Raw genomic sequence first — 26,168 nt, 5'->3', positions numbered from 1 at the left:
TGATCCAGACTTTTTGGGGATGCTGGAGCAGGAGCTTGACGTCCCGTGCCCAAATGAGGGGGTGGGACGCTGCTCCCCTGTCCCCTGGGCGGAGAAAACGGGGCTCCCTTTGGCAAAAGGACAAAAAAAATAAAACAGGGCTGGCCTTTTGAATTCTCTGCTCTTACAGCACAGGTGGCTACATTCTGCTCAGCGGCCCTGGGGATTCCTCGGAAACATAATTCAGATGATAAACATATTTGAAAATATTATTTTTACATTTTGCGTGTTGCGATTTTATAGTTGGGTCTAAAAGCATCGTTTCGAATTCTATCAAAATTTACATTTGGATCTGTTTGATTCTTTTCTGATTTTGGCAGAAATTTGACAAAATGCTACAAAAGTTCTTGAAGATGGCAAAAGGAGGCTGTGATGTTAGTCTACAGCAGTTCTTGAAGATGGCAAAAGGAGATTTTGATTTAAGCATGCAACTGTTCTGGAAAATGGCAAACTGCAGCTTTGAAAAATAATACAAGAGTTCTTTTTTTTAATTGAAAAGTTTTACAGTACATTTTTTAAATTCCCCCCCTTCCCTTAATATATTATCTTAAACACATTATCCACCTTCTTATCATACAATAAATATGCATGGATAGGCAAGAGTATTGAACAGCTTGCTGTTTGATGGCATTTTAGTCCTCTCAATAAAGCTATTTACACCTTAAATACTTGTTTTCCATTACCGCCTTTTTTCCCCAGAACACAGAAGAAGAGGGGAGAAACCCTTATTCATGACAAGTTCATTTACAATATTAAGATGCAGGATTTCATCCTCATTACTTCTCAGCTGGAGGAAAGAAATGGTTTGTGTGGGATCCAGTTGACAGGGAGGCAGATCAATAAAAAATAATGTTCTATTTGTAATGGCATGATGGTATTTGTTCAGTTCATTAGCCTTCATGGCTTCAGATTACAGCAAATTCATTCATAAAAAGAAAACTGCTCAAGCACCAGTGAGGGTATTGGACACACTTCAAACCCTGGGTCACAATGATTTATCTATTTCTTTGGGAAAGATTCTTTCTCCAACCAGAGTCTGCCTGAGCACCATTATCCACTTTCCTCCCAGCCTAGGATCAGCTCAGGCAATTCCTCCATTCAGACATAGAAAAAGGGAGTTTGAACAGAAGCTCTGGGTCAGTTTCTATTCTTCAAGACAAAAAGGTCCCACTCCCCCCGCCAAAGCCAAATTCCCACTTGTTTCCTGGACACCTCTGGCCATCGCTCAGCTGAGTTGGCAGCAGGCCCAGGGTGGCTGAGAATTGGGATGGAAGGGACCACATACACTACACAAACGTCCCCAGCCACAATTAGACTCTTAGACATAGATTGTGGCCTCCCACACACTCCTCTGTAGGAAACCTGTCATATTTCCACCTTAGGCTCACATAAAATGGCGCAGGTCTGGCTCAGGGCAGAGACAAGTTTCGTTTCTGCGCATAAGTTGCAGTTTACCAAAAATCAGATGACCTTGCTACGTGCAGACAGACACCCGTTGGAACACGTACAAGAAAGTAACACATACAAGATAGTTACAAGAACAAAGACATTCCATACAGATATGTAGCTGATTTATAACCTTAAGATAATTGCTTAGTGCATGGCTGAGATGTAACCATTCGTAACCTTAAGATAACTACTTCATGGATAGCTGAATGCTTAGATAATTGCTTGTTGCTAATTGCTTGTTGCTGATGCGTTGCTGGTATCTCAATAAAAGAGAGGTTGGGACTTCGGTCTGGGCCCTCATCCCGAGAAAGCTCAGACACGTGTCCTCATTCATCGGCAAGTTCATGAGGAGCCCGCCGGGTGCGAAAAACCCCACAACTGGTGACCCCGACGTGATTCTGCGGAATACATCTTCAGCCGTCCATCCTCATCCCGATGGTGGCCGCGCTCAACCTGGCTGTTCACAAGCAGCAGGTTCCCAGCAACCCGGCTGCTTCAGGCAGCAGGTTCCCAGCAACCCGGCTGCTTCAAGCAACGGGTTCCCAGCACCCCAACGTGATCTGCTGCGAGTGGATACGTCTCTGACGGTCTCCATACTCATCGCCTGGAATAGGCTGTGCACACGATCTCGCCTCGTGAAGACGATCCATTCGTGAGTATGGGGAACAAATTTTCTAAGCAACAGACAGCGCATCTGAAAGAGCTTGAGGAAATAGTCAGAACTTCTAATATTTTACTTAAAAGTAGTGGCAAACAATTACCAGCAGTTTCAAAAAAGGAGTTGATTGCTTTAATGGAATATGTTTGGGAAAATACTCCGGCTTATCCGGAAAAGGGCTCGTTGAAAACAGGGACTTGGAGAAAAATTGGAGAATGGCTCCACGAACCTCCTCGAGCACCTCCAAAAATGTTAACAGCCTGGCGAGTCTTAATGGAAAGTTTGTTGATTCACGAAAAGGGACTTAAAGAAGCCTTTTCCTTTCTCCGGCTCCCCCTCCTTACGAGGAACCTATTCAGCCGGGAGAAACTCAGCAGGGCACCTCAGCTGCGGCTCCCAGTGCCCCTCAGGCTCAGCCAGAAGTAATTAACAATTATCCTAAAGAAGGAATGGTGGCAAATGCTATTAGACAGGCCGCCCGATCAGGACAGCTAACATTGGGAGATTTATCTTGCTATCCAGTAAACATCCAGCCAGCTCCGGCAGCTGGAGGAAATGCTGTTCACACATATGAAGGACTGGAATGGAATATAGTGAAAGATCTTAAAAAAGCTGTTGCTTCATATGGCATTCAATCGCCTTTTGTACAAGGACTTTTCGTTTCCATGGCCTCTACTTATGTGATGGCATTGGTAGACTGGAAGTCCATTGCACACATGATACTGACACCTTCACAATATGTAGTTTGGGAATCTGAGTATAAAAAAGAAATAGAGAAAAAAAATTCTTGCTGGATTACCTCAAGGAGTAAATAGGGATCAATTATTTGGCACAGGACAATTCGTTACAAATGACCAACAGGCTCAAAGCCCAAGGGAGGCTTTTAATTTGATACAGGAAGGGGCTTTAGCAGCTTTCCGCAAGATAGATGATCCTCACGGAAAAGCTAAAATGTCTTTTGCAAAAGTTTATCAAGGTCCCAATCAGGCTTATTCAGAATTTGTGGATAGATTGCAGGAAGAAATAACAAGGCAAATAGACAACGAATATGCCCGAAATGAACTCCTGTTAAAATTGGCTTATGTGGGGCTTGAAAGAGCCTCTTGGGGCGAGCTGTTCTCAGTAAAGTCCAGGGGCGCGCCTGTTGATTTCAACTGCCTGGAGTTGTCTGAGATCTAGCTTCCCATTGCAGGCTCCGAGCCAAACTAAATTGACAATTCTGGTCTACCAAATCAAAGAATAGGAAAGTAGTTGTTGTAAACCTAAAGAAAAGAAAAATCAAAGAAATAATACCAAGTTTTTCTTCTATCTTTTTCTTTTAATCTAGCTTTTTGGACTATTGTTTTGGCCTAAAACCCCAAATTGATATGTGTGTTTTGTTTTGTTTTATATATATATATATGGACATTTGGAACATTAAGCTTGGACTTGGAATGGTGAGAAAAATAGGAGATAGTTAAACGGCCCTATAGAAACCATGTTCGGTTGGAATCACCTCATGATTTTTCTCACCTCTTGTAGGACAAGCCATATGTCTAAATAAATGTTGTTTTAATAGTATCTGTGTATATATGTCTGTCTGTGTTGTTCTGTGTTATTTCCAAGACTTGGAAGAGGGTCAAAATCCTCTCTGATAACACCAAACAAAAAGGCCTTATTTAACAATGTATGGTTTGTCTGGAGAAAGTATGAAATGAAATTTTTGTATGTGAAATTGTTTATGCAAGCAGTCAGAATGGAAGTGAATGAGTTAATTTGCTGATATGTAAATGTGAGTGTGTTAGCCCTCAAACCCACCTACCACCCCCCACCCCGTCCCAGGCTGTGAAAGGAACAGTAAACTGCAGATTTTATTGTTGTAAAAGCCATGGAGGATGTGTGAGAGAATTTATGGAAAATGCATGTAAAGGAGAGCAAACTATTTTTTTTTTAGTGGTGAGATTTTTGTAAAGTTTCTTTTACTCCCCCCCAACCCCGCTGTGTTACTTTAAGAGTGAGAAAGGGAGAGACAGCCAGAAGAGGGGGGGTGGCTGGTCCTTTTAACCATTTTTTTTTCTCTGCTTAGAATTCCAGTCTGAGAAAGGGGGGTGGATGTGAAACTTGATGCCCACTCTTGCAGTTTCAGCTTGCAATTTTTTTTACTCGAAAGAGGAGAGATTAATTGTTGGACAAGTTTTTGGAAATCTTTGAGTTTTAGTTAAACATCACCCAAAAGAAATTACTCTGATCTTTTTGTGGAGTTGTTTTTTGTTTTTGTTTTTTTGTTTTTGATGTTTTTGTGTCTGTGTGCAGGACACATTGATGGAAGGTGATATCTGGGAGAATTTCCCTCCCTTAATCAGCACTAACCTGTGGATTTTATGCCTTACAACAGGCTCTGAGATTGTTAATAAAGGAAAAGGGGAACATATACACTGACTCCAAATATGATTATGGAATCTTCAATATTTTTGGAGAAGAGATATGTAGAGGATTGATTAATAGCTAAGGGAAACAGTTGGCTCATGCAAAAGTTGATAGAAGCTGTGGAAGCAGAAAAGACAGAAGTTAGGCCAGAGTGGCAGAAGGGCAGTGAATGAATGGATAATAGAAGAGAGAAACAGAAAAGTGGTTTTTAAGTTGGTTTGCACAGATTTGTGAATTGCATGCATTAAAATTGTTGGAAACAAGGGGATTGCCACTAACGGGATCATCCTAAACGTGTGAATTGTATGCCTTAACACAAGCCTTAGAATGCTGAAGGAACAAGAATGTACTATAGAAATATGGAAAGGGAGAAACATGGGAAGTAGAAGAAAGTGAGAGGTGGATGTTGCATGATGTGAGTCTGTTCCTTTTGCTGCTATTATTTTAAACACGCCTGGACTATTTACTGCTGCTATTGTTCAATGTGCTAACCAATTGAAAATTTTGGAGTGGATTCATTTATCCCACACGCCCAAAGTTTCTGTTTTAACCAGAGAAGCACAATTGGCTCAATTGATTTTTAAAATTCGTTCACCGAACGAAAGCCTTGATTGGGCTGGAGATAGACACTCTTTTTGTGCCTATGTCTTTGCAAATTTGGGAATCATTTTTTCAAACCTCAAGTGAATTGCAATTTTCCTTAGCTGATTGGCATGGCAAGGTTTCTTGCCACCCACCACCCGATTATCGTTTGCAAATTGTTCGCACTGTACCCATTGACTGGTTATTTATTTATTTATTTATTGATGGGATTTATATCCCGCCCTATCTCCTGAAGGACTCAGGGCGGCTAACAACAAAACATATAATAAGTACATAAATCAAGATAAAATGAAATTGAGAACATCAGTGCAATAAAAAATTAGAGAATTTAAAAAATGAATTAAAAATACTAAATATAAATTAATTAAAATGCCTGTCAGTCTAGGTCAGCCTGGTGGAACAGGTGTGTTTTGAGGCCGCGGCGAAAGGATTGGAGGTTTTGGGCTATCCGAAGCTCAGGGGGGAGCTGATTCCATAGGGTTGGCGCTCCCACAGAGAAGGCCCTCCCCCTGGGGGTCGCCAGCCGACATTGCCTGGCTGACGGTACCCTGAGGAGGCCTTCTCTGTGTGAGCGTACTGGACGATGGGAATTTGTTCCCGGCAGCAGATGGTCCTGCAAGTATCCCGGACCTAAGCCATGTAGGGCTTTAAAGGTAAGTACCAGCACCTTAAATCTCACCCGGAGGGCAACTGGTAGCCAATGCAGCTCACGCAGGAGGGGTGTAATATGGGAGTATCGGGGAGCTCCCATCACAACCCGTGCAGCTGCATTCTGCACCAGCTGAAGCCTCCGGGTGGTCTTCAAGGGCAGCCCCATGTAGAAAGCATTACAGTAATCAATACGGGAGGTAACGAGTGCGTGGGTGACTGTACGTAGGGCATCTCGGTCCAAAAAGGGGCGCAATTTGTATATAAGACGAATCTGTGCAAATGCCCCCCTAGCCACGGCTCCAATGTGATCTTCAAAACTGAGTCGTGAATCTAGGAGGACGCCCAGATTGCGTGCTCTATCAATGGGAGGTAACATCTCTCCTCCTATAGTCAGAGATGGAACCTCTTGGACTAAACGAGATGACGGTATGTACAGCCACTCAGTCTTGGCCGGGTTGAGTCGAAGCCTGTTTTCTCCCATCCAAATCTGTACCGCTTCCAGACAACGGGACATCACATCAAGGGCATCATTGGGTTGGTTCGGGGTGGAGATGAATAGCTGGGTATCATCAGCATATTGATGATATTTCACCCCGAAGCTACGGATGATCTCTCCCAGCGGCTTCATATAGATGTTGAACAGGAGGGGCGAGAGCACCGAACCCTGAGGCACTCCACAATTAAGAGGCCTAGGGCTTGACCTCTGCCCTCCTGCCAACACCGTCTGCGAACGGTCCGAGAGGTAGGAGGAGAACCAACGCAGAACGGTGCCTCCCACTCCCAGCCCCTCAAGACGACGCAGTAAGATACCATGGTCGATGGTATCAAAAGCCGCTGAGAGATCTAATAGGACCAGGACAGAAGAATAACCTCTATCTCGGGCCCGCCAGAGATCATTCACCAGCGCGACCAATGCCATCTCTGTGCTGTGCCCTGGTCTGAAACCCGATTGGTACGGATCTAGATATTCAGCTTCCTCCAGGTTCAAAGGGAGCTGTCGTGCCACCACGCTCTCAACGACCTTCGCAAGGAAGCGAAGGTTGGAGACAGGACGGAAGTTGTTTAAAACAGCTGGGTCCAGTGCCGGTTTCTTGAGGAGGGGCCTTACCACCACCTCTTTCAAGGCAGCAGGGAAGTACCCTTCATTCAGTGAGGCATTGATAACTGCTAGGAGCCAGCCTCGTGTAACCTCCCGAGATGCATAGACTAGCCAGGAGGGACACGGGTCCAACAAACATGTGGCGGCACTTAGTTTCCCCATGATCTTGTCCACTTCATCCGGAGTCACAGGATCGAACTCTTCCCAAATGTACTCGGCCAACTTCATCGTTTTCCTCTCGTTAGATACTGCCCAGTCAGAGTCCAGACCAGCCCGAATCTGAGCAATTTTGTCCACCAGATATTTACTAAATTCCTCAGCCCGTCTATGTAGGGGGTCCTCTCCCGTCTCTTGTCACCCTTGTCTCCTCACCCCCTACATTCGGCTGTTACAGTTTTTGCAGATGGGAGCAAGGAGTGTGGCGCCTGTGCCTGGTTAGAAAATGGTCAATAGATAACCAAGCAAATAACACCCCAGCGGTCAGCTCAAAAAGCTGAATTGGCTGCTTCAATTTTGGCCGGTCAAATTTTTTCATTTCAACCTTTGAATCTTATTGTAGATAGCTTTTATGTTTATCACACAATTCAAGTGATTTATGGATCTTATTTATCCCCATCCATTCAATCAGATTTGTTACAACTTTTTTTAACCTTGCAAAATTTGCTTTTTGAACGCCAACATCCTATTTTTATTGCTCACATTCGTAGTCATCAGCCTTTTCCAGGCTTTTTGCAAGAGGGAAACACTGTTGCAGATCAGGCTGCCTCTGGACCTTCAGCCTGTTCCTTGCAACCCCTCACCCCCTGGGAAAGTCATTCATATTTTCATCAAAATTCCAAAGCTTTGCAGAAGCAGTTTGGCATCACCGCTGCAGAGGCAATTGCAATTCGCCAGCAATGTCCAACCTGCAGCAAACAAGCCACTGCAATCCCTATGGGTGTCAATCCACGGGGATTGGAGCCTTGCCAAATTTGGCAAATGGATGTCACACAATATGCACCATTTGCCCCATGGAAGTATTTGCATGTTTCAATTGATACCTTTTCAGGATTCATCATGGCTACCCCCCAAAGGGGAGAAGCCACCAAACATGTCATTAATCATTGTATTCGGACCTTTGCAGTGCTGGGATGTCCAAAAGAACTCAAAACAGATAATGGCCCTGCCTATCGCAGCCAAGCCATGGCAGAATTTTGTCATCATTGGCAAATAACACACAAATTTGGAATTCCATATAATAGCCAAGGCCAAGACTTGGTGGAAAGGGCTAACCAAACCTTGAAACATGCTTTAGATCGCTATAAAAATCAGAACGGGGGAAAACGAAGCCCCAACCTCCCAGCAGTGCAAGAAACTCTTAACCTTTGCCTCTACACTCTGAACTTTTCAAACTTGACTGGCTATCCCTTAACCACAGCTGCAGAGCGGCATTTTTCTTCTTCTTCTTCTTCTTCAGATCTCCCTAAGCCACAGGTTTGGTACCAACAACTTCCAGACCTAACTTGGCAAGGCCCTGCAGACCTTATCACCTGGGGCAGAGGCTACGCAGCTGTCCAACTGCCAGACAAAGTGCTGTGGATCCCTGGTCGCCATGTTCGCCCATATCATGCTTCCACAAAAACAACTACAGAACCCGCTAAAAATGACAGCATGGTTTGTGACTTTTTTTCAGCCTTGTTCTAACACCACTGACTGATGCCACTAAAACACAATTCCATCTGAAAGCTTACCCCAGATGTCAAGTTTTGCCGTCTACTCAGCCTGCAGTATTTCATTGTGCCTCCACTTCACCAGCTATCCCATCCCGTTCTTTACAATGGCTCACACCTTTGACATTGGTTCCAGTCAAAAATGACTCTTTTCACACTGTTTTTATTCAAGACTCAGTGCTAACCTTGATTCTTTTTCCACCCATGATCAATCAAACCGCCAACTATTGGTGTTTTGGCTATGACATCATTGATAATTTTGAACATTATTGGGTAGGGGTTCCAGTCATTTGGCAGCCACATCCTCGCCCCTCTCGGTCCCCACACCATGGAGTGATACTTGGTCCTACCTTTGTTTATGGACATACTGGAGATATTGTTTATTTTCATTGTTCAGATCACTCTCAACCTTATTGCCCCATCGCATGGACCCAGAAGGAACAACCTGTTGTCAACAATGAGTCTATGGTCATTTACCATCATCATCCATGTCGAGTTTTGCTTCAACTTATTGTTAGCCCCAGGACCACTGGCTTTTATTATTGTCAAGGTTTCAGTAGAGGACGCCAATTTAAAGACTGGGTAGAACTTGCTTCCATTGATAACTTTGCTAAACCTCCCCTTTCCCAGGACTTGTTTGTTTACACGCATCGTTATAAGACCAAGGCAAGACAGATGAACATGTATAAAGTTTTGTCCCGGCGTCAACGTTCCACTGATACTCAGACTGAGGGACAATGTGAACTCTGTATGGTTACCACCAAGCTAGGTACAACAATAACCAAAACATTTATATTATGCAAAATCGATTGGCCCTGGACTATCTCTTAGCTAAAGAAGGGGGGGTATGTGGAAAATTTAATCTTACAAATTGTTGTCTTGAAATTGATAACAGTGGGAAAGTGATTCAGGAGATCACAGATAAAATGATTAAGGTAGCTCATGTTCCTGTTCAAACATGGAATGGTTTTAACTTTCAGGAATTATTTGGCTCCTGGTTTCCCAAATTACCTGGTTTGCAAGCTATTGTAGCTTTAATTAGTATGATTGCTTTAGGATGTATTATTTTGCCTTGTATTTTACCTATTTTTGTTAGAGCTATCTCTAATAGCATTTCATTTATAGCAGAACAACGTGCCATCAAGCATGTAAATGCCTTGTGGGAAAAGAAATATCAGTTATTGCCTCAAGAAGACCTTGAGTCAAATACTACGGACTGCGCCATTGAAAAGGCCTCCTTCGTATTAGACACAGATGGCGAGGAGGGCCAAAAGAAAGCCTTATGCTTAGCAACGGAATGCACCACATCTCTGTCCTACTGAGCCCTTTGGGTCAAAAAACAAAAAAGGAGGAGATGTAGGAAACCTGTCATATTTCCACCTTAGGCTCACATAAAATGGCGCAGGTCTGGCTCAGGGCAGAGACAAGTTTTGTTTCTGCGCATAAGTTGCAGTTTACCAAAAATCAGATGACCTTGCTACGTGCAGACGGACACCCGTTGGAACACGTACAAGAAAGTAACACATACAAGATAGTTACAAGAACAAAGACATTCCATACAGATATGTAGCTGATTTATAACCTTAAGATAATTGCTTAGTGCATGGCTGAGATGTAACCATTCGTAACCTTAAGATAACTGCTTCATGGATAGCTGAACGCTTAGATAATTGTTTGTTGCTAATTGCTTGTTGCTGATGCGTTGCTGGTATCTCAATAAAAGAGAGCTTGGGACTTCGGTCTGGGCCCTCATCCCGAGAAAGGTCAGACACGTGTCCTCATTCATCGGCAAGTTCATGAGGAGCCCGCCGGGTGCGAAAAACCCACACTCCTCAAGAGTGCCTTTATGTGGCATCAGGAAGGGAGATGGGATCAGTCTCACAACACTCATCCTAAGGGGTTCCCCAGCTATTGCCCCTAATTACAGATCAAAGACTGGGAATCCCACTCCTAACACCAGATTTGTGGAGTCAAATGCAGGACCCAAAAACAAATAACCAAGGTTCAGAGCAGTGATTATTTATTCATTGTCCACAGGAGGAATTTTGCTCCATAAAATAGTGCACTCATATTTATACATTTCAGGAAAGGAGGAGAAAATGATAATCTGCATATGCATATTTAATAGATCATGTAAGGATGAATACTCATAATTCGCAAACCTACAGTTACTTTCCCACCCTTTTGCTGTTACTATCCTCAAGAAAGAGTAATTGTGTAAATAAAAAAAAACAGTTTTATTGCCATCACAGTTTTGATAAAATGTATTGAGAAACAATGGCATCAAGGCTGCCCCATACATTCCTTCTACATCTCTTATCTTGCCATTATGTCCCCATTCCTCTAAGAAATTGTTTTCCACATAATCTTCCAGACACCGTTTAAATATTTCAAGCAAAATCGTTGACCCCCTCATGTATGGAGAACAGCTTGGACCATTTTACGAGTGGACTGTTGGAACATTTTATGAGTTGAAATTACTCTGTCTCATATTTCCAAATTTCTTCTGGCTGTAAGCTGTTCCTTTGTGTTCAGGTCTGGCCTCAGAAGGATAATGTAGCACTTGGGGATGAAGATGCAGATCAGCAGACCAGCACTGGAGGCCAGGATGGAGAAGACCTGCATAGCCACCATGTATTTCCCTTTGGTGCTCAGGTAGGTGGGCACAAAAGTCACCCAGACACTGCAGAAGACCAGCATGCTGAAGGTAATCAGCTTGGCTTCGTTAAAGGCCCCGGGAAGATTCCTGGCCAGGAAAGCCACCGTGAAGCAGATGGCAGCCAGGAAGCCCATGTAGCTGAGGGTGATGTAGAACATGACAACAGCCCCTTCGTTGCATTGCAGGATGATTTCTCCAGGCTGGGAGTGGAGGTCAGAGTCAGGAAAAGGGGGAGAAACTCCCAGCCAGATGGAGTAGATGATCATTTGGACAGCAGAAGAAGAAAGAATGATGGAGTTGGCCAAGCTCTTCCCCAACCATCTCTTCGCTCGGTTTCCTGGTTTTGTGGCCAGGAAAGCCAGCACCACCGTGATGGTTTTGGCCAAGAGAGAAGAAACGGCAACTGAGAAGATGATGCTGAAGACTGTTTGTCGGAGAAGGCAGGTGGCTTTCCTTGGTTGACCAATGAAGAGGAAAGGAGACAAGAAGCAAAGCAGGAGGGAGACCAGGAGGATGTAGGAGAGGTCCCGGTTGTTGGCTTTGACAAGGGGAGTTTCTCGGTATTTAATGAAGACAATTAAAATAAGGCCTGTGGTTAGGAAGAAGAGTAGGGCAAAAGATAGCAGGATGATACTGAGATGTTCTTCATAAGAGAGGAAGGTTATAACTTTGGGGATACATTGGACTCTCTCCTCATTTGCATATTCATCATCTGGACACTTGGTGCATTTTTCTGTATCTGGGAAAGTCAAAAGGCAATATTCCTTTGATATTCTGTTCTTTTATCTGCTGATGTGAGAATCATTTTCCAAGAAGGATTGCTTAAATCAATTTCACAAAAAGAGATCAGACTTTTTTTTCATTTGTTTGATGATACAAGAAATCTGAGGGGTTTCTGTGTCATATGATTTGGTGTGTCTGGCCTAAACTCCATGCTGGTTATGAAGCAGCATCTATTAATACACTTTGAAAACAAATGTAGTAGTTAATGTAATTATAAATGTTGTGTTAAATTAGATTCCTAAAATGTGTAATGTTCAATGAAGAGTTTTGGTTTAACTGAGTTTAGGATTTAGCAAAAAGGTATAATCTTATGCACATATAAAGAAATTTTAGGAAAAATTAATCAAGTAATAAATGAGGGGAGCATCACACTTTTTTGGCAAAATCTTTCTATTCAAAGAATGAGCAGATGAAGCAGTTTGGTTCCACGTTATTTCAGTTTAGTGATCTATTCAACCACTGATCTAGTTACATATAAATCAACATTATATAGCTTCATGTTTTTATTAATTCTCCATTTTTCCATCCTTTTTGGTAGGTCTGTTTCAATTGAATCCCAATTGTGCATGTAGGGTTTTTTATTTTGTTTTTGGTTGGGGTTGTAATTGTTATTATCTCAATATATAACAACAAAAGGAGATTAAAGAAATGGAAGGCCCACTACCATTGATACCAAAAAAATTGAACTGACTTTAAATGAATATTAGTGTTTTACCTTTTATACGATAACATGGACAATTAGCCTTGGTGGAGCAGTGGGCTGATGCCTCCTTAAGTAACACCAGCTGCCTGCAACTAGTGCAGGTTCGAGTCCCACCAGGCTCAAGGTTGACTCAGCCTTCCATCCTTCCCAGGTAGGTAAAATGAGGACCCAGATTGTTGGGGGCAATTAAGCTGACTTTGTAATAATGCCGCTGGGGGGGGGGCAAAAGCCCTAATAAGCAGGCATATACATAGAATGAAGGCTACTGCTAAGCTTGTAAGCCGCCCTGAGTCTTCGGAGAAGGGCGGGATATAAATGGGATTAAAATAAAAATAAAAATTAAAGCACTGGAGAAAAGTAAACATATTTTACCCCCAATAATTTTACATTTAGCTTATCACTCCCAGAGAGATACTGTCTTCTTTTATTTTATGGTATATTTTCTGTTTTCTTTTCTTTTCTGATCTTTTTTCTTTTCTTTTCTTTCTCTGTTGAGCCCAAAAGCTCTCGCTCCATGATGGTGGTTAATGTCCTTAATGGAAACTGATTGCTTATATCTTTTTATGCATCAGTTTTGGGGGAGGAGATACCATACATTTGCTTCAAATGAGGAAAAGCAGTGGACCTAAGGCAGGTCCTAAAGTTTCAAAGAACGGATATATTCCTAGAAAAGCAAACATAGAAGGACACATCCCAGCCAACAAGCAATGGCAATGGTAAAACTTGCCCAACTGCCTTAACTTCTTGTTTTTTCCCTAGCCCCTCCTTCAGGATCTTTGGGTTATTCTTCCTGTTAGATAAGAAATTCTGAATTTTAAAAATAGACAGGAAAACAACTAAGCTTCAAAATGCCTTTCAACATGGACCTTCCTCAAACTGCTCTGGATAAATCCAATTTCCACAAGACCAGCCCTTTTCTTCAGTGTCACCCACCTTCCTGAGTGGAGAAGGTCCCGTCCGGACAAGGAATGCAGTCGTAGCAGCAGACCGGCTCTCCTTCTTGAGCCCTCTTGACAAATCCAGGACGACAACTTGCCACACATTTGGACTGAGGCAGGGACTAAGCAGAGAAACAAAGATTGACAAAGAAAATATGTTAGGACTCACCATTCATGGAAAATGGAGGTAGACGTGGACATCTCTGACTCCTTCAAAACAGATGTAGAAGTTATAACTAGTGGCAGATTCTTCATTTAGTTCCTCCCTTTTTCTTTTGGCATGTAACATTGCAAGAAAACAACAACAACACTTTTCTGCATAATAAAGTCTGGAGGGATGGATTTGAAAAAGGTTTTAAGCATTAAGTGAGAATCAGACGATTCTTCTTCATGGCCCTATTCTTCATTCACTCACGGCCCTATTTCTCCATTCTTCATATACCCATGGTTTTAAAGTATGATGATCAATTCATATTAAATTTTCTCTTTGAAAGTACTCCAAAACAGTCTCCCAGTTAAGGTAGAAAGAAGAAATTCCTTTCACACTAGGACTGTCAACTTCAAAGAGAATGTTCTTCGGTTGTATATTTGTTTGTTGAATCCATATGGCTGCCATACTGATGAAACAAGAATAAAACAGACTCTTTAATTTCTGGAATTGTAATCAAATGAGATGGTCCTTTCTTTGAAGAACTACAACTAGGTGACACCAACTGTCATGGAAAGAGAGACCCACATTTATTATTACTTAAATTTGAAACCTCCTTTTCACCCAGAGAGACTGAAGTATCAAGATAAACAATGGCACTGAAACATTGAAGAGCCCTCTTACAAGACAAAGGACAAAAGTAAGTAGCTTTTATTTCAAATTCTCCCTCATTACCTTTGATATCAGGAAGGGCTTTTCTCTGGATCAAAGAAATGTTTCATTAGTTCAGTTTTCTGGGTCAGAGAATTATACAATGGGAGACATTATACACACAAGACACTCTTGTAAGCCATCCAGAGTCATTCTGGACAGGGAGACAAACGGCATATAAATCTGGAGAAGCTGAACTCTAATTCCAAAGCTTGTTTTCCACTGAGACACAAAGAGCCTGCACCCAGCCTTGAATAAGCTCCATTGGATTCAAACCTGAACTCAGGCACTGCTCAACAGAATTGCCTTCTTTGATATTTGTAAATAAGAAGCAATTGATGGCCTCTGTGACCAGGTTTATGGAGACAATTAATTCACAGGGTGTCAACGCTGCTAACATTGGATATTTTTCCATTGACAACAGATGGAAATGTAGCCATCTTTCACCTTTCACTTTTAGAGTTAGATGATGCTGTGAATGAGAGTCTAGTTAGACATAACAACACTAAACATAGTGTGAGAATCAAGGTTATTGAGCCCAGAACTGATAAAGAATTGGCGAGCTGGAGAGGAAGCCCGCACTTCAAGCTAATTTGGGAATGTGATTTATGACTGTTAATTGGAGGACGGAATTGCGCTTTGATACTATGTGCCCAGGGGAGGGGAATTCAGTTTTGGGCTTCAATTATGCGGTTCCGATATTATGCTACTCAAATAAAAGATTCTTTAAGGTAAACAATGCCTTGAAGTTCTTTTGAAGAGTTTCATCTGTCGGAACCATGGCACAGGGAACACAAAAGACCATTATCTATCTCCTAAAGAGTTGTCCAAATCCCAGATTCTCTGAATCAGCTTAGAACATTGTTCCATTTTATAGCATCTGGAGGAATTTTCTTCATTAGCCTCCTAAGCAGTTTAAGAAAAGTATCATTTCCCACATTCAATTCTCAGCAAAGGTCATCCATCATGGTAACTAGTCTTAGCCACTTGAAATGGTTCCTGAGGCTTTGGAAGACAGAGAAAAGACATGAATATTCCACCCACGTTGTTGAGCAACTTTAGTTGTGGAAGAGCATCTTGGTTGACAATAAGTCTTTGTCTTTCAAAACTCCCCAATGGCTCTTCAGTGATATCCATCTTGCCGACAACCACCCAGGTCCTGATCTTCAGATCTGCTGCTATATCTCCATTTTGGTCCAAGTACAAATTAATGAGTGAAAGATTGCAAAACTCATTTTTCGCCAGAAAAGGATGAAACTAAAATAGAAAGATGCATAAATTTTAAAAGCAGAAAAAATGGTTTCTTATCCTATATGGTCTTTTCACATTTGAATATTTCTTCTACAATTGTCTGACTTGCATGTATTGCTAGTTGGGAGAACAAGAGTTACCAATATCTTTAAAAATGAAGAACAATGATTCAGCAAAATTTGAAAAAAATTTATTGAGAAAATTTGTCATTTATACAGTATATTGAATATTCTAGTCACAACACAAACAAACCAAAAAGAGATTACTCATAAACTCTTTGAAAATAGCTAGGTGATTACAAATAAACATGGATTTGTCTAGAAGTAAGTTCCCTGGCAAATCTTCCAGGTAAGCAGAAGGAAACATGACCAAGGAGCTAATTCTAATTTATTATAAAGCTGCATTATGAGAATCTTGCAAATCTGAAAGCATAATTTCCCCCCCCCCCCAATTGTTTGTACAACATGAAAAGTTGGGCAGGATCCTTTCTGAGTTTCTTTGCCCATTATGCAGCTAAGGGCCCCCCTCCCACTTGTGTGATTTGTGGTTAGCAGCTCTTCTTCCACCCAAGGTCATTCTCATATATCATTACACTTCGTTAGTACATTGTGGGAATGCTTGTGATATAACTTGATTTCATCCAACTACTGTATTAACAAACTTCTTCATAAAGTCATGATTGAGAACCTAGTTAAGTGATGGTTAGATATTGTGATAATTAAGTGGAAAAAGATAATCTTACAAACTTTGCTGAAATAATTTTTAATGTTCCTCATATCCAGGTTCGGCTGGATACTGGGGGGTGTCCACCAACCACTATTCAGGCCAGGCCTGAGATTGATCACGCCGAGATGGAGCTTGGACTGGTTACCCCCGGGGCCCCGAAGCGGGATGTGGGATTACCTATTCCCACGACATTAGGGAATGGCAGCAGGTGTACGAACAGAGGGCCGCATCAACATCTGGAAGTGCGTCCCCGCTATCTTCAAGCGGTGATGTGCTCCGACCCTCTGGTTTCGGCCTGTGGTTCCGGGAGCGAGGACGAGCAACCACCTGAGCTCAGGCTTGTGTATCTTAACGCCAGGTCCGTAGTTAATAAGGCTCCTATCCGGGATTTGGTTGAGGGAGAGTATGCGGATCTGGCTTGCATTACTGAGACCTGGTTGGGACCAGAGGGTGGTGTCTCTTTGGTGGATCTTTGTCCACCAGGTTTCTGGGTGCTACACAGGCCTCGGGCTCAGGGAAGGGGCGGGGAGTGGCGGTAGTGGTGAGGGAGACCCTATATCTGCGGGAGGCCACTGTCCAAATAGCCGGGTGTGTGTCTCCTCCTAAGATGTGGCCCTAGGGCTCAGTTGGGCTTGCTGCTGGTGTACCTTTCACCTAGTCGCTTAGCGGCAGCCCTGCCTGAGCTTCTTTTCATCCTCTCAGGGCTGGTGATTGAGTTCCCCAAATTTATGATCTTGGGTGACTTCAACCTACCATCCCTGGGGGGATCATCTGAGTTAGCTCGGGAGTTCATGGCTTCCATGATGGCCATGGACCTGACGCAGGTTATCCAGGGCCCGACTCATGTGGGGGGTCACACGCTCTATTTGATTTTCCTATCTGGACGGTGGTTAGATGATCTGGGTGGGGGTTCCCCAATTGTTATGCCCCTGTCATGGACTGATCATCATCTCCTGCGGCTGACCTTCTGTTTTGCCACTCCCCATTGTGGGGTTGTTGAACCAACGAGATGGTTCCGCCCCAGATGCTTAATGGACCCTGAGCGGTTCCAAACAGCACTTGGGTCCCCACCTGCCCCTTTGCTCATGGCTTGGCCGATGCCCTGGTGGAAGCCTGGGAAAAGGCAACCACGGAGGCACTCGACCAAGTTATACCCATGCGGCCCCTGACCCGGTGCAGATCCCAGTGGGCTCCATAGTTTTCTGCAGAGCTCCGGGAGATGAAGCGTCGGAGACGGGGCCTAGAGAGCTGTTGGAGATCCAGCCAATCTGAATCCGACCGATTGTGACTAAGGTCCTTTACGAGGTCTTATCTCGTGGTGTTGAGGAGGGCAAGGTCTAATTACTTTGCTACCCTTATCGCGTCCACAGATAATCGCCCGGCCGTCCTGTTTAGGGTGACCCACTCCCTCCTTAATCAAGAGGTGAGGGAGGAACCCTTGCAGGGTCGTGCCGAGGAGTTTAGCCTACATCTGTTGGACAAAATCGCTCGGATCCAGACCGGTTTGGACTCCAACTGGGCAGAGTCTGACAATGAGAACATGGACAGTCTTGTTGATGTTATCTGGGAGGAGTTCGATCCTGTGACTCTGGACGATGTGGACAGGATCATGGGGAAGCTGAGCTCCACTACGTCCTTATTGGACCCGTGCCCCTCCTGGCTGGTTTATGCGGCTCGGGATGGGACACGAGGCTGGGTCCATGCAGTGATAACTGCTTCATTGAAGGAGGGTAGTTTTCCCGCTGCCTTGAAGGAAGCGGTGGTGAGACCCCTCCTTAAAAAGCCTGTCCTGGACCCAGCTATATTAAACAACTTTCGTCTGGTCTCCAACCTTCGCTTCCTTGCGAAGGTTGTTGAGAGCGTGGTGGCGCATCAGCTCCCTTTGTTCCTGGAGGATGCTGATTATCTGGACCCGTACCAATCGGGTTTCAGGCCCAGACACAGCACGGAGACGGCATTGGTCGCTCTGATGAATGATCTCTGGCGAGCTCGGGACAGGGGTTGTTCCTCTGTCCTAGTCCTATTAGACCTCTCAGCGGCTTTTGATACCATCGACCATGGTATCTTACTGCAGCGTCTCAGGAGGTTGGGAGTGGGAGGCACTGTTTTTCAGTGGTTCTCCTCCTACCTTCTGGAACATTCACAGTCGGTGTTGGGTGGGCAGATATCGACCCCAAGGCCTCTTGTTTATGGAGTTCCTCAGGGACTCTCACCTCTCCTATTCAACATCTATATGAAGCCGCTAGGTGAGATCATCCGTGGTTTTGGAGTGGGGTATCATCAGTATGCTGATGATACCCAGCTTTTCATCTCGACCCCAAACAACCCCAGTGATGCCCTCAATGTGATGTCCCGTTGCCTGGAAGCGGTCCGGGTCTGGATGGGGAGGAACAGGCTTCAGCTCAACCCTGACAAGACTGAGTGGCTGTACGTGCCGGTATCTCAGGAAATTCAGATTATTCCATCTCTTACTATGGGGAGTGAGTTATTACCCCCCGTAGATAAGGCTCGCAACTTGGGTGTCCTCTTAGATTCACAGCTCTCCTTAGAAGATCATATAGGAGCTGTGACTAGAGGGGCCTTCGCCCAGGTTCGTCTGGTGCGCCAGTTGTGACCCTATCTGGACCTGGATGCCTTGCGTATAGTCACTCATGCACTTGTGACCTCTCGTTTAGACTACTGCAATGCTCTCTACATGGGGCTGCCCTTGAGGACCACTCAGTAGCTTCAGCTGGTACAGAGTGCAGCCGCACGAGTTCTGTTGGGGGTCTCCCGATACTCCCATGTTACACCTCTGCTCCATGAGCTGCATTGGCTTCCAGTTGCCTTCCGGGTGAGATTCAAGGTGCTGGTGATGACCTACAAAGCCCTACATGGCATGGGTCCGGATTACCTACGGGAGCACCTGCTGCCGGCATCAACTTCCCTCCGTCCAGTGCGCTCCCACAGAGAGGGCCTCCTCAGGGTACCACCGGTCAGAGAATGTCGACTGGTGACCCCCAGGGGGAGGGCGTTCTCGGTGGGCGCACCAGTCCTTTGGAACTGCTTACCGGCTGAACTCCGGATGGCCTCCGACCTTCGCTCCTTCCGGCGTGATCTAAAAACTTATCTATTCGAACAAGCCGGCCTGGTCTGATGGGTTTGGGGTTTAACACCGTTTTTAACTAATTTACTGCATCGGGCACAATCATTTAATTTTAAATCTTATATTCTGTATTCTTATTTTTATTGCCCTGTACACCGCCCTGAGTCCTTCGGGAGAAGGGCGGTATATAAATCAAATAAATAAATAAATAAATAAATAAATAAATAAATAAATAAATAAATAAATAAATAAATAAATAAATAAATAAATAAATAAATAAATAAATAAATAAAATGGGAAGATATGAATAACAATTATTCCTTGCTCATTTATTCTTCAATATATTCATTAATATAGGCAGATAAAATACATAAATGTTCATTTTGTGTTGCACGATTTATTCCAACTTAGCTCACTTTTAAAAAATTCCCAGCGCCCAGAAAAATAATTTATGATTTCTCAATAGAGAAATGTACATAAATTAAATCCAGTAGAAAAATACATGATATTTAGCCATTTGCACTTGAGAAATTATGGTATCTTGCATAAGAACAGACGGATGGAAACTAAAAGGTCCCCTTACCTGCCATGGCTGCAGCCTTGGAGCCCCCAGCCTCTCTTTCACCTCCTTGCTTCTCCTCCTGGATCTGGAGGAATAGGCAGCGTTCAAGGCCTGGGCCAGAGTGTTAATGAAACTGTACATGTAGGGGTGATTTGTGATGCGGATCCTGTTCCTTTTCTCCTGGGTCTCCAGTGGGGCTTTCTGGGTGCATCTTCTGCGGCCTTTCACAGAAAAGACGTGCTTTGAAAGAGAACAGCGGAAATACTGACTTTCAATCTGGGGTTCCAGAAATAAATGAGGCTCAAAGGGATAATGTGTTTGCCTATTTTTCTGCTGAAAATAAAAGGCCCAAATACTATGAACATATCTGAGAAGTCTGTGCCTTCTAATTTCTAAATAACCCAAGACGGTCAAGATCCAGACTTTCCCTTCAATGGCTCCTTGCAATCCCATAAGCGCTAAATGGAAAGGAAAGACTCTGAACCAAATGGCATCAAATTCCATGAAGTGAACAAAGACATTGACTTCTCTCCACTTAGAGAGGGCATTCCTGAGGGATGCTGTATGTCCAGTTGTTGAGAATTGTTGTGATATGACAACACAAATTCCATTCCTGACAAGTACAGGAGTGAAAGTCCTCATGAAATTTGCTCCCTTCTCTGTGTCTGAAGCAAAGAGGCCAATCAGGGTCCATCTGAAATGGAGAAGCAGCTGGACAATGGCTGGGTAGTTGATCCCTTCTTTGGGGAGCATCTGGTGGAAAAAGGGGAATTGACTTTTATCACTCAGGGCCTCTGAAGCAGCTACAACACTGATCTGAAAAAGCAATGAAGAATGCTGTGTTATATTTGGGGTCAGAACAAATCCTAAATATTTGCTTTTATAATCCAGCCTGGTTCTCTTGAACGTAGCCATTAAGCCATACAAAATGTATATTGTAGAACACAGAAGACTAATGTCAGTATATAAAAACAGAATGCAAGAATGAGGGGCTTGCACACTAATAATTATAAATCTGATTTTTAGACAAAAGACAAATTGTATAAATTCTCAATTCAACTCTGAGGGCAACAGCTGAAGTCCTTTTGTCCACCCTCAAGATTCTCCTCAGATGCTGTAATGGTGTTTGTTCTAGTAGTGATATAGATTAAACCCAAAACGTCAGTTTGATATAAGGGCTTCAGGGTAACTTTGAGATTATATATTGTAATAAATGGGGGAAAAACTGGGTAGCTAAGATTTTTTTAAGTTTAAGCAGTAAATTCACTCACACCCTTTCTCTAACTGGTTCCTATAATGATGAGGGAAACAATATCCAGTCTCAGAGAAAACTTGCCCAGGTAAAGAATGGTGTTGTTTACTCTGTTGGATTACCATCAATAGGCATCAATGGCTATGATGTTGTTTTCCAAAGATCATAACTTTTAACTTTGATTTATCAATAACCATTGAATTATTATGTCAGTAGGAGCTTTCTTAAAACTTTTCTTAACAGTCTATACAATACAATACAATACAATACAATAATAGTAAAATATTATCAGAATGAACAAAGGTGTACCGATATGTATTTAGCACCGTAGAGATTTGTACTTCAGGATCCTTCATTTTTCCTGTTGAAATGCTCAGGCAGGAAACCCTATGCCACTTCAGACAAATGGCTGTCCAGTCTCTTCTTAAAAACTTCCAGTGTTGGAGCATTCACAACTTCTAGAGACGAGTCGTTTCACTGATTATTTGTTCTAACTATCAGGAAATTTCTGCTTAGTTCCAGGTTGCTTCTCTCCTTGATTAGTTTCCATCCATTACTTATTCTCAAACCCAATTCCAGCAACCATTGTTTATATTGCTAACCACATTGATTTGTGCTTTAGATTGTAAACCACCCTGAGTCTTCGGAGAAGGGCGGGATATAAATGGGTTTTAAAAAATATATGTTTTAGTCTCCAGTCCCCTAATCATCTTTGTTGCTTTTCTCCGCACTCTTTCTAGAGTCTTAACATCTTTTTACATGGTGATAACCAAAACTGGATGCAATATTCCAAGTATAGTCTTACTAAACATTATAAAGTGGTATTTACACTTCATGTGATCTTGATTCTATTCCTCTGTTAATGCAGCCTAGCACTGTCTTGGCTTTTTTGGCAGCTGCAGCACACAGCTGGCTCCTATTTAAGTGATTGTCCACTAGGACTCTGAGATCCCTCTCACAGTTACTATTATTGAGCAAAGTACCTCCCATATATACCTGTGCATTTGTTTTTTTTCTTGCCTAAATGTAGAATATATCTTTTTTTCATTATTGATTTTGCTAGATAGTGCCCAATGTTCAAGTGTGTCAAGATCCTCCTGTCTTAAGCCTGTCTTCTGGAGTGTTGGCTATTCCTGCCAGCTTACTGTCGTCTGGAAATTTAATGAATTCCCCATCTATCCCCTCATCCAAATCATTGATGAAGATGTTGAAGAGTACTGGGCCTAAAATAGAGTCTTAGGGTATCCCACTGCATACTTTCCTCCATATAGATGCAGTTCCATTGAGGGCTACACATTGAGTGGGGTTGGTCAGCCACTTATGAATCCATCTGGTGGTGATGCTTTCTAACCCACATTTTTCTATCTTATCAAGTAGTAGGTTGTGGTCTCCTTTATCAAATGCCTTATTGAAGTCCAAGTAAATTATATCCATAGCATTCCTCTGGTCCACTAATTTTGTCACCTGGTCAAAGAATGCAGTAAGATTTGTCTGGCATGATCTGTTTTTGATAAATAGGGCAGGTATTATTTACATGTGAAAACAAAAATGCCAGTAGAGGTACTCACAATAAGGGATATTTTTTGAATAGCCAAATAGCCAGTAGAAAGTCCTCTCCAGGGACCTTATTGATCTTCAGGTCTTTTATGATGAATTTGAACATGAACATAATGTGCTAAAACAGTTTACATGTTCACTAATATGGAGAAAAGCAGCTCTTGAATTAAATGGAGAAGATATGATTGGATTTCACCCCGCATCCTCCCACTCACTATACCAGATAGAGAAACACTCACACAAACCTGTGGGACTTTGTAGATGTCTGCTAATGTTGACATCTGCATGGAGATGTCCCTGTGAGTTCCATCAATAAGAGCCAAAAGGTTGTCCTTCCTTCCACAGCCATAGTTGGGGACGTTGGCTTCTCCAGTGGAGAGAATGTCCAGCAAGGCACCTGAAGTATGTAAAGTGCTCAAATAGTTGTCATGGAAGTTGTAGCCAAGTGTGAGATTGTGCAGGAGCTGGAGATCCATGTTCAAAAATTGAATGGCAAAAATGGATTGTAGGGTTTTCATAAAACCAAAGGAAAGGACACTGCCAAAAAATGTGTACGTTATTATCAACATCAACATTTTTTAAAAAAAAATCCAGTCCTCTTTGTCTCCACAAGTCTACTGAGCCTCAAGCCAACATTGATCCAAAACCAAGGATCAGTTAGGTCAGTACTCTAGTGATGAACCCAGGATTTTTTTTTCCAGCCCTATCTTTGGATTTGAGTCTATTCCACAAAATAAGAAAAACAAGTCAAGTCATGCAAATCAAAATCATATAGAAGTAAGTGAAATAAGAAGAAAAGAAGGAGAGTGTTAGGTCTGCAAATAGAGGGAATGCAACTCCATCACTTACAAAGGAGACTGACTAGAAGAAGCACTGTTGGTTGTAGTGATGATCATAGCAATGAGATGGTCTCCTGGCCTGTAATAGTTCCATGGTTGTTTTCCATCCTGGAGATCCAAACTCAGCCGGCACTTCCTTCTAAAATTCCCAGAGACCGGCTTGGACATCAGCAGCATCAAAAGGAGAAGCAGGAGGCCCATAATTCTTAGGGATAAATCAAACCCCTTCCCAATTCTCAATAAAAGAAGTTGAGTTAGAAGTATTCAAAGCACACTCACAAGATGGAAACGTTAGTGGCTTTCCTAATTCAGTAACCGACACCCCAAGCTTCACCTGGAAAGAGTAGAAAAGTACATTCAAGAACTTGGGCCATACAGAATGTGACCTAAGATATTTATCCATTTCTGATGAAAAATCTCATGTTGCTTCAGTCTGATATTTGCATTGGACAGTTATTGGAGGGTTAGCTGAAAAAAACATGTTAGTGAAAAACCACAGAAACACCCCTAGGGGCTCTGTTCTGTAGTGGATGCAATTATTCCTGTCTGGACATGTCTATAAAGTGATGCGGGAACAAGATAATTCAATTGAAAGGGAATTCTACTGTCCTACAACATGGTCTCTTGTCTCCAGAGACTGCTGGGGAAGCTCACCCAGAGCTATGGAGTTTGGTGTTACACTAGGTTGATGTCACTTAATTTTAGTGCTGCATGTCTTTGAACACCAAGGAAGCGATTAAGACTCTTGAACTCTGCCTAATGTTAAGAGTAGGGCCTGTTTGAGATTTTCTTTTCTATCACATCTCTATATATTAATCCTAAATTGTGGCTGATTTTAACATTGGTTGTGCCAGAAGTGAAATTAAATTGCCCATCTTTTCTAGCAATGTACATTTTTGGATGTCTAAAAGGTAGGAAAGGAAATGTTATGGTTCTGTTAGATGAAACCAGTAAAAGAACTTCAAGGCAAGAATTCTTTCTTAAAGAACATTTTATTTAGAAAACAAAGTATCGGCACTTACATAGTTGAAGCCAAGAATGAGATTCCCTCCTCCCAGATACAAAGTAACAAATTTCAATTCCCAGCCCACAAGAGCTGTCATAAATCACATTCCCCAATTAGCACAAAACGTGGGCCTTCCTCTCCGGCCCCTCAGTTTGCCAAAACCTTATCAGAACACATCCTTGAGTTCCCACACTTCTACATTGTTAGGTAAAGGTAAAGTTTCCCCCGCACATGCGTGCTAGTTGTTTCTGACTCTAGGGGCCGGTGCTCATCTCCGTTTCAAAGCCAAAGAGCCAGCGCTTGTCCGAGGACGTCTCCGTGGTCATGTGGCTGGCATGACTACCTTCCCACTGTAGTGGTCCCTATTTTTCTACTTGCATTTTTATGTGCTTTCGAACTGCTAGGTTGGCAGAAGCTGGGACGAGTAACAGCTTCACTCTGTTACGCGGCACTCGGGATTCGACCCGCCAAACTGCCGACCCTCCGAATGACAAGCTCGGCATCCTAACCCACTGAGCCACCGCGTCCCTTCTCTACATTGTTATGGCTAGCTAAATCCTCAGGCATTTACCCCATTCTACACCTGAACTCTAAAAGAATAGAAAGGCACATTAAAAGCAAAAGTAAAAATGGCTGCTGGTTCTCAGTTTTCAGAGCGACAACATCGTCACAGCATTGACAGGAACAGCCTGTGTCCCCAGGTTATTTCAGTTATGAGTTATTGTTCAGTTGGTCTCCACTGAATTAATGTTCTTTGGGACTTCCCTAACTCATTCACCCATCAGCCAACAGGTCCTGCCTCAGAAAACAAACCATGGTTAAAAGTTGCAAGAGTGAATGCAGCCATTAGTGAAGTGACCAGGTTTGTTTTTTTTTTGCCGGCTCCAAAGATGGCGGACACGCTGGGGAGAGCTCCGTAGCCCCCAACGGTAAGGCGTCCCCCCAGGAGCCCCCCAGGGATGTCAGTGGAACCCTGGGGTGGGGCCAGAATTTCGGGCAGATGAGCTGGGCAATTGTGCCGCCCGCTGCCTCCTGAAACAGCTGCAGGGGTGCCGAGACATCTCCGCCCCGCCGCCTGGGCCGTTGGCAACCGTTATAAACGGGGCCAGCGCCTCCGCCCTGCCTCTACCGCTTGTCAAACTGCCGGGCAAGGGCGGCGGATCAGCTGTGCGGCGGAGGCGCCGCCGGCAAGGACGGCGGCAGCGGCGGCGACGACTCTCCAGCCCCCAGGCTGGTCGTCGATTCAGGGAGCCTGGCAGCGGCGGTGGCGGTGGCGGCGGGGCGTCTCCAGGCCCGCCCCTGGACCACGACAGCCATCGCAGCCATCCAGGAGG

The 26,168-nt window shown here is 43.4% G+C and overlaps 1 protein-coding gene across 1 annotated transcript; it reads right to left on the bottom strand.

Annotated features, from left to right (window-relative positions):
* Positions 1 to 11,101: 11,101 nt before the first annotated feature.
* LOC308679200 (vomeronasal type-2 receptor 26-like) lies at positions 11,102 to 23,465 on the bottom strand (the record flags this gene model as incomplete). Its single annotated transcript, XM_081346793.1, has 4 exons — positions 11,102 to 12,012; positions 13,693 to 13,819; positions 20,202 to 20,996; positions 23,235 to 23,465. The coding sequence occupies 4 exons, from the start codon at positions 23,463 to 23,465 to the stop codon at positions 11,102 to 11,104; spliced, it is 2,064 nt and encodes a 687-aa protein (XP_081202919.1).
* Positions 23,466 to 26,168: the final 2,703 nt, after the last annotated feature.

This window comes from Vipera berus, assembly GCF_964194415.1.
Source record: "Vipera berus genome assembly, contig: HAP1_SCAFFOLD_28, whole genome shotgun sequence".
In the NCBI taxonomy this organism is placed as follows: Eukaryota; Metazoa; Chordata; class Lepidosauria; order Squamata; family Viperidae; genus Vipera; species Vipera berus.
This window is presented reverse-complemented; position numbering and strand designations above follow the sequence as displayed.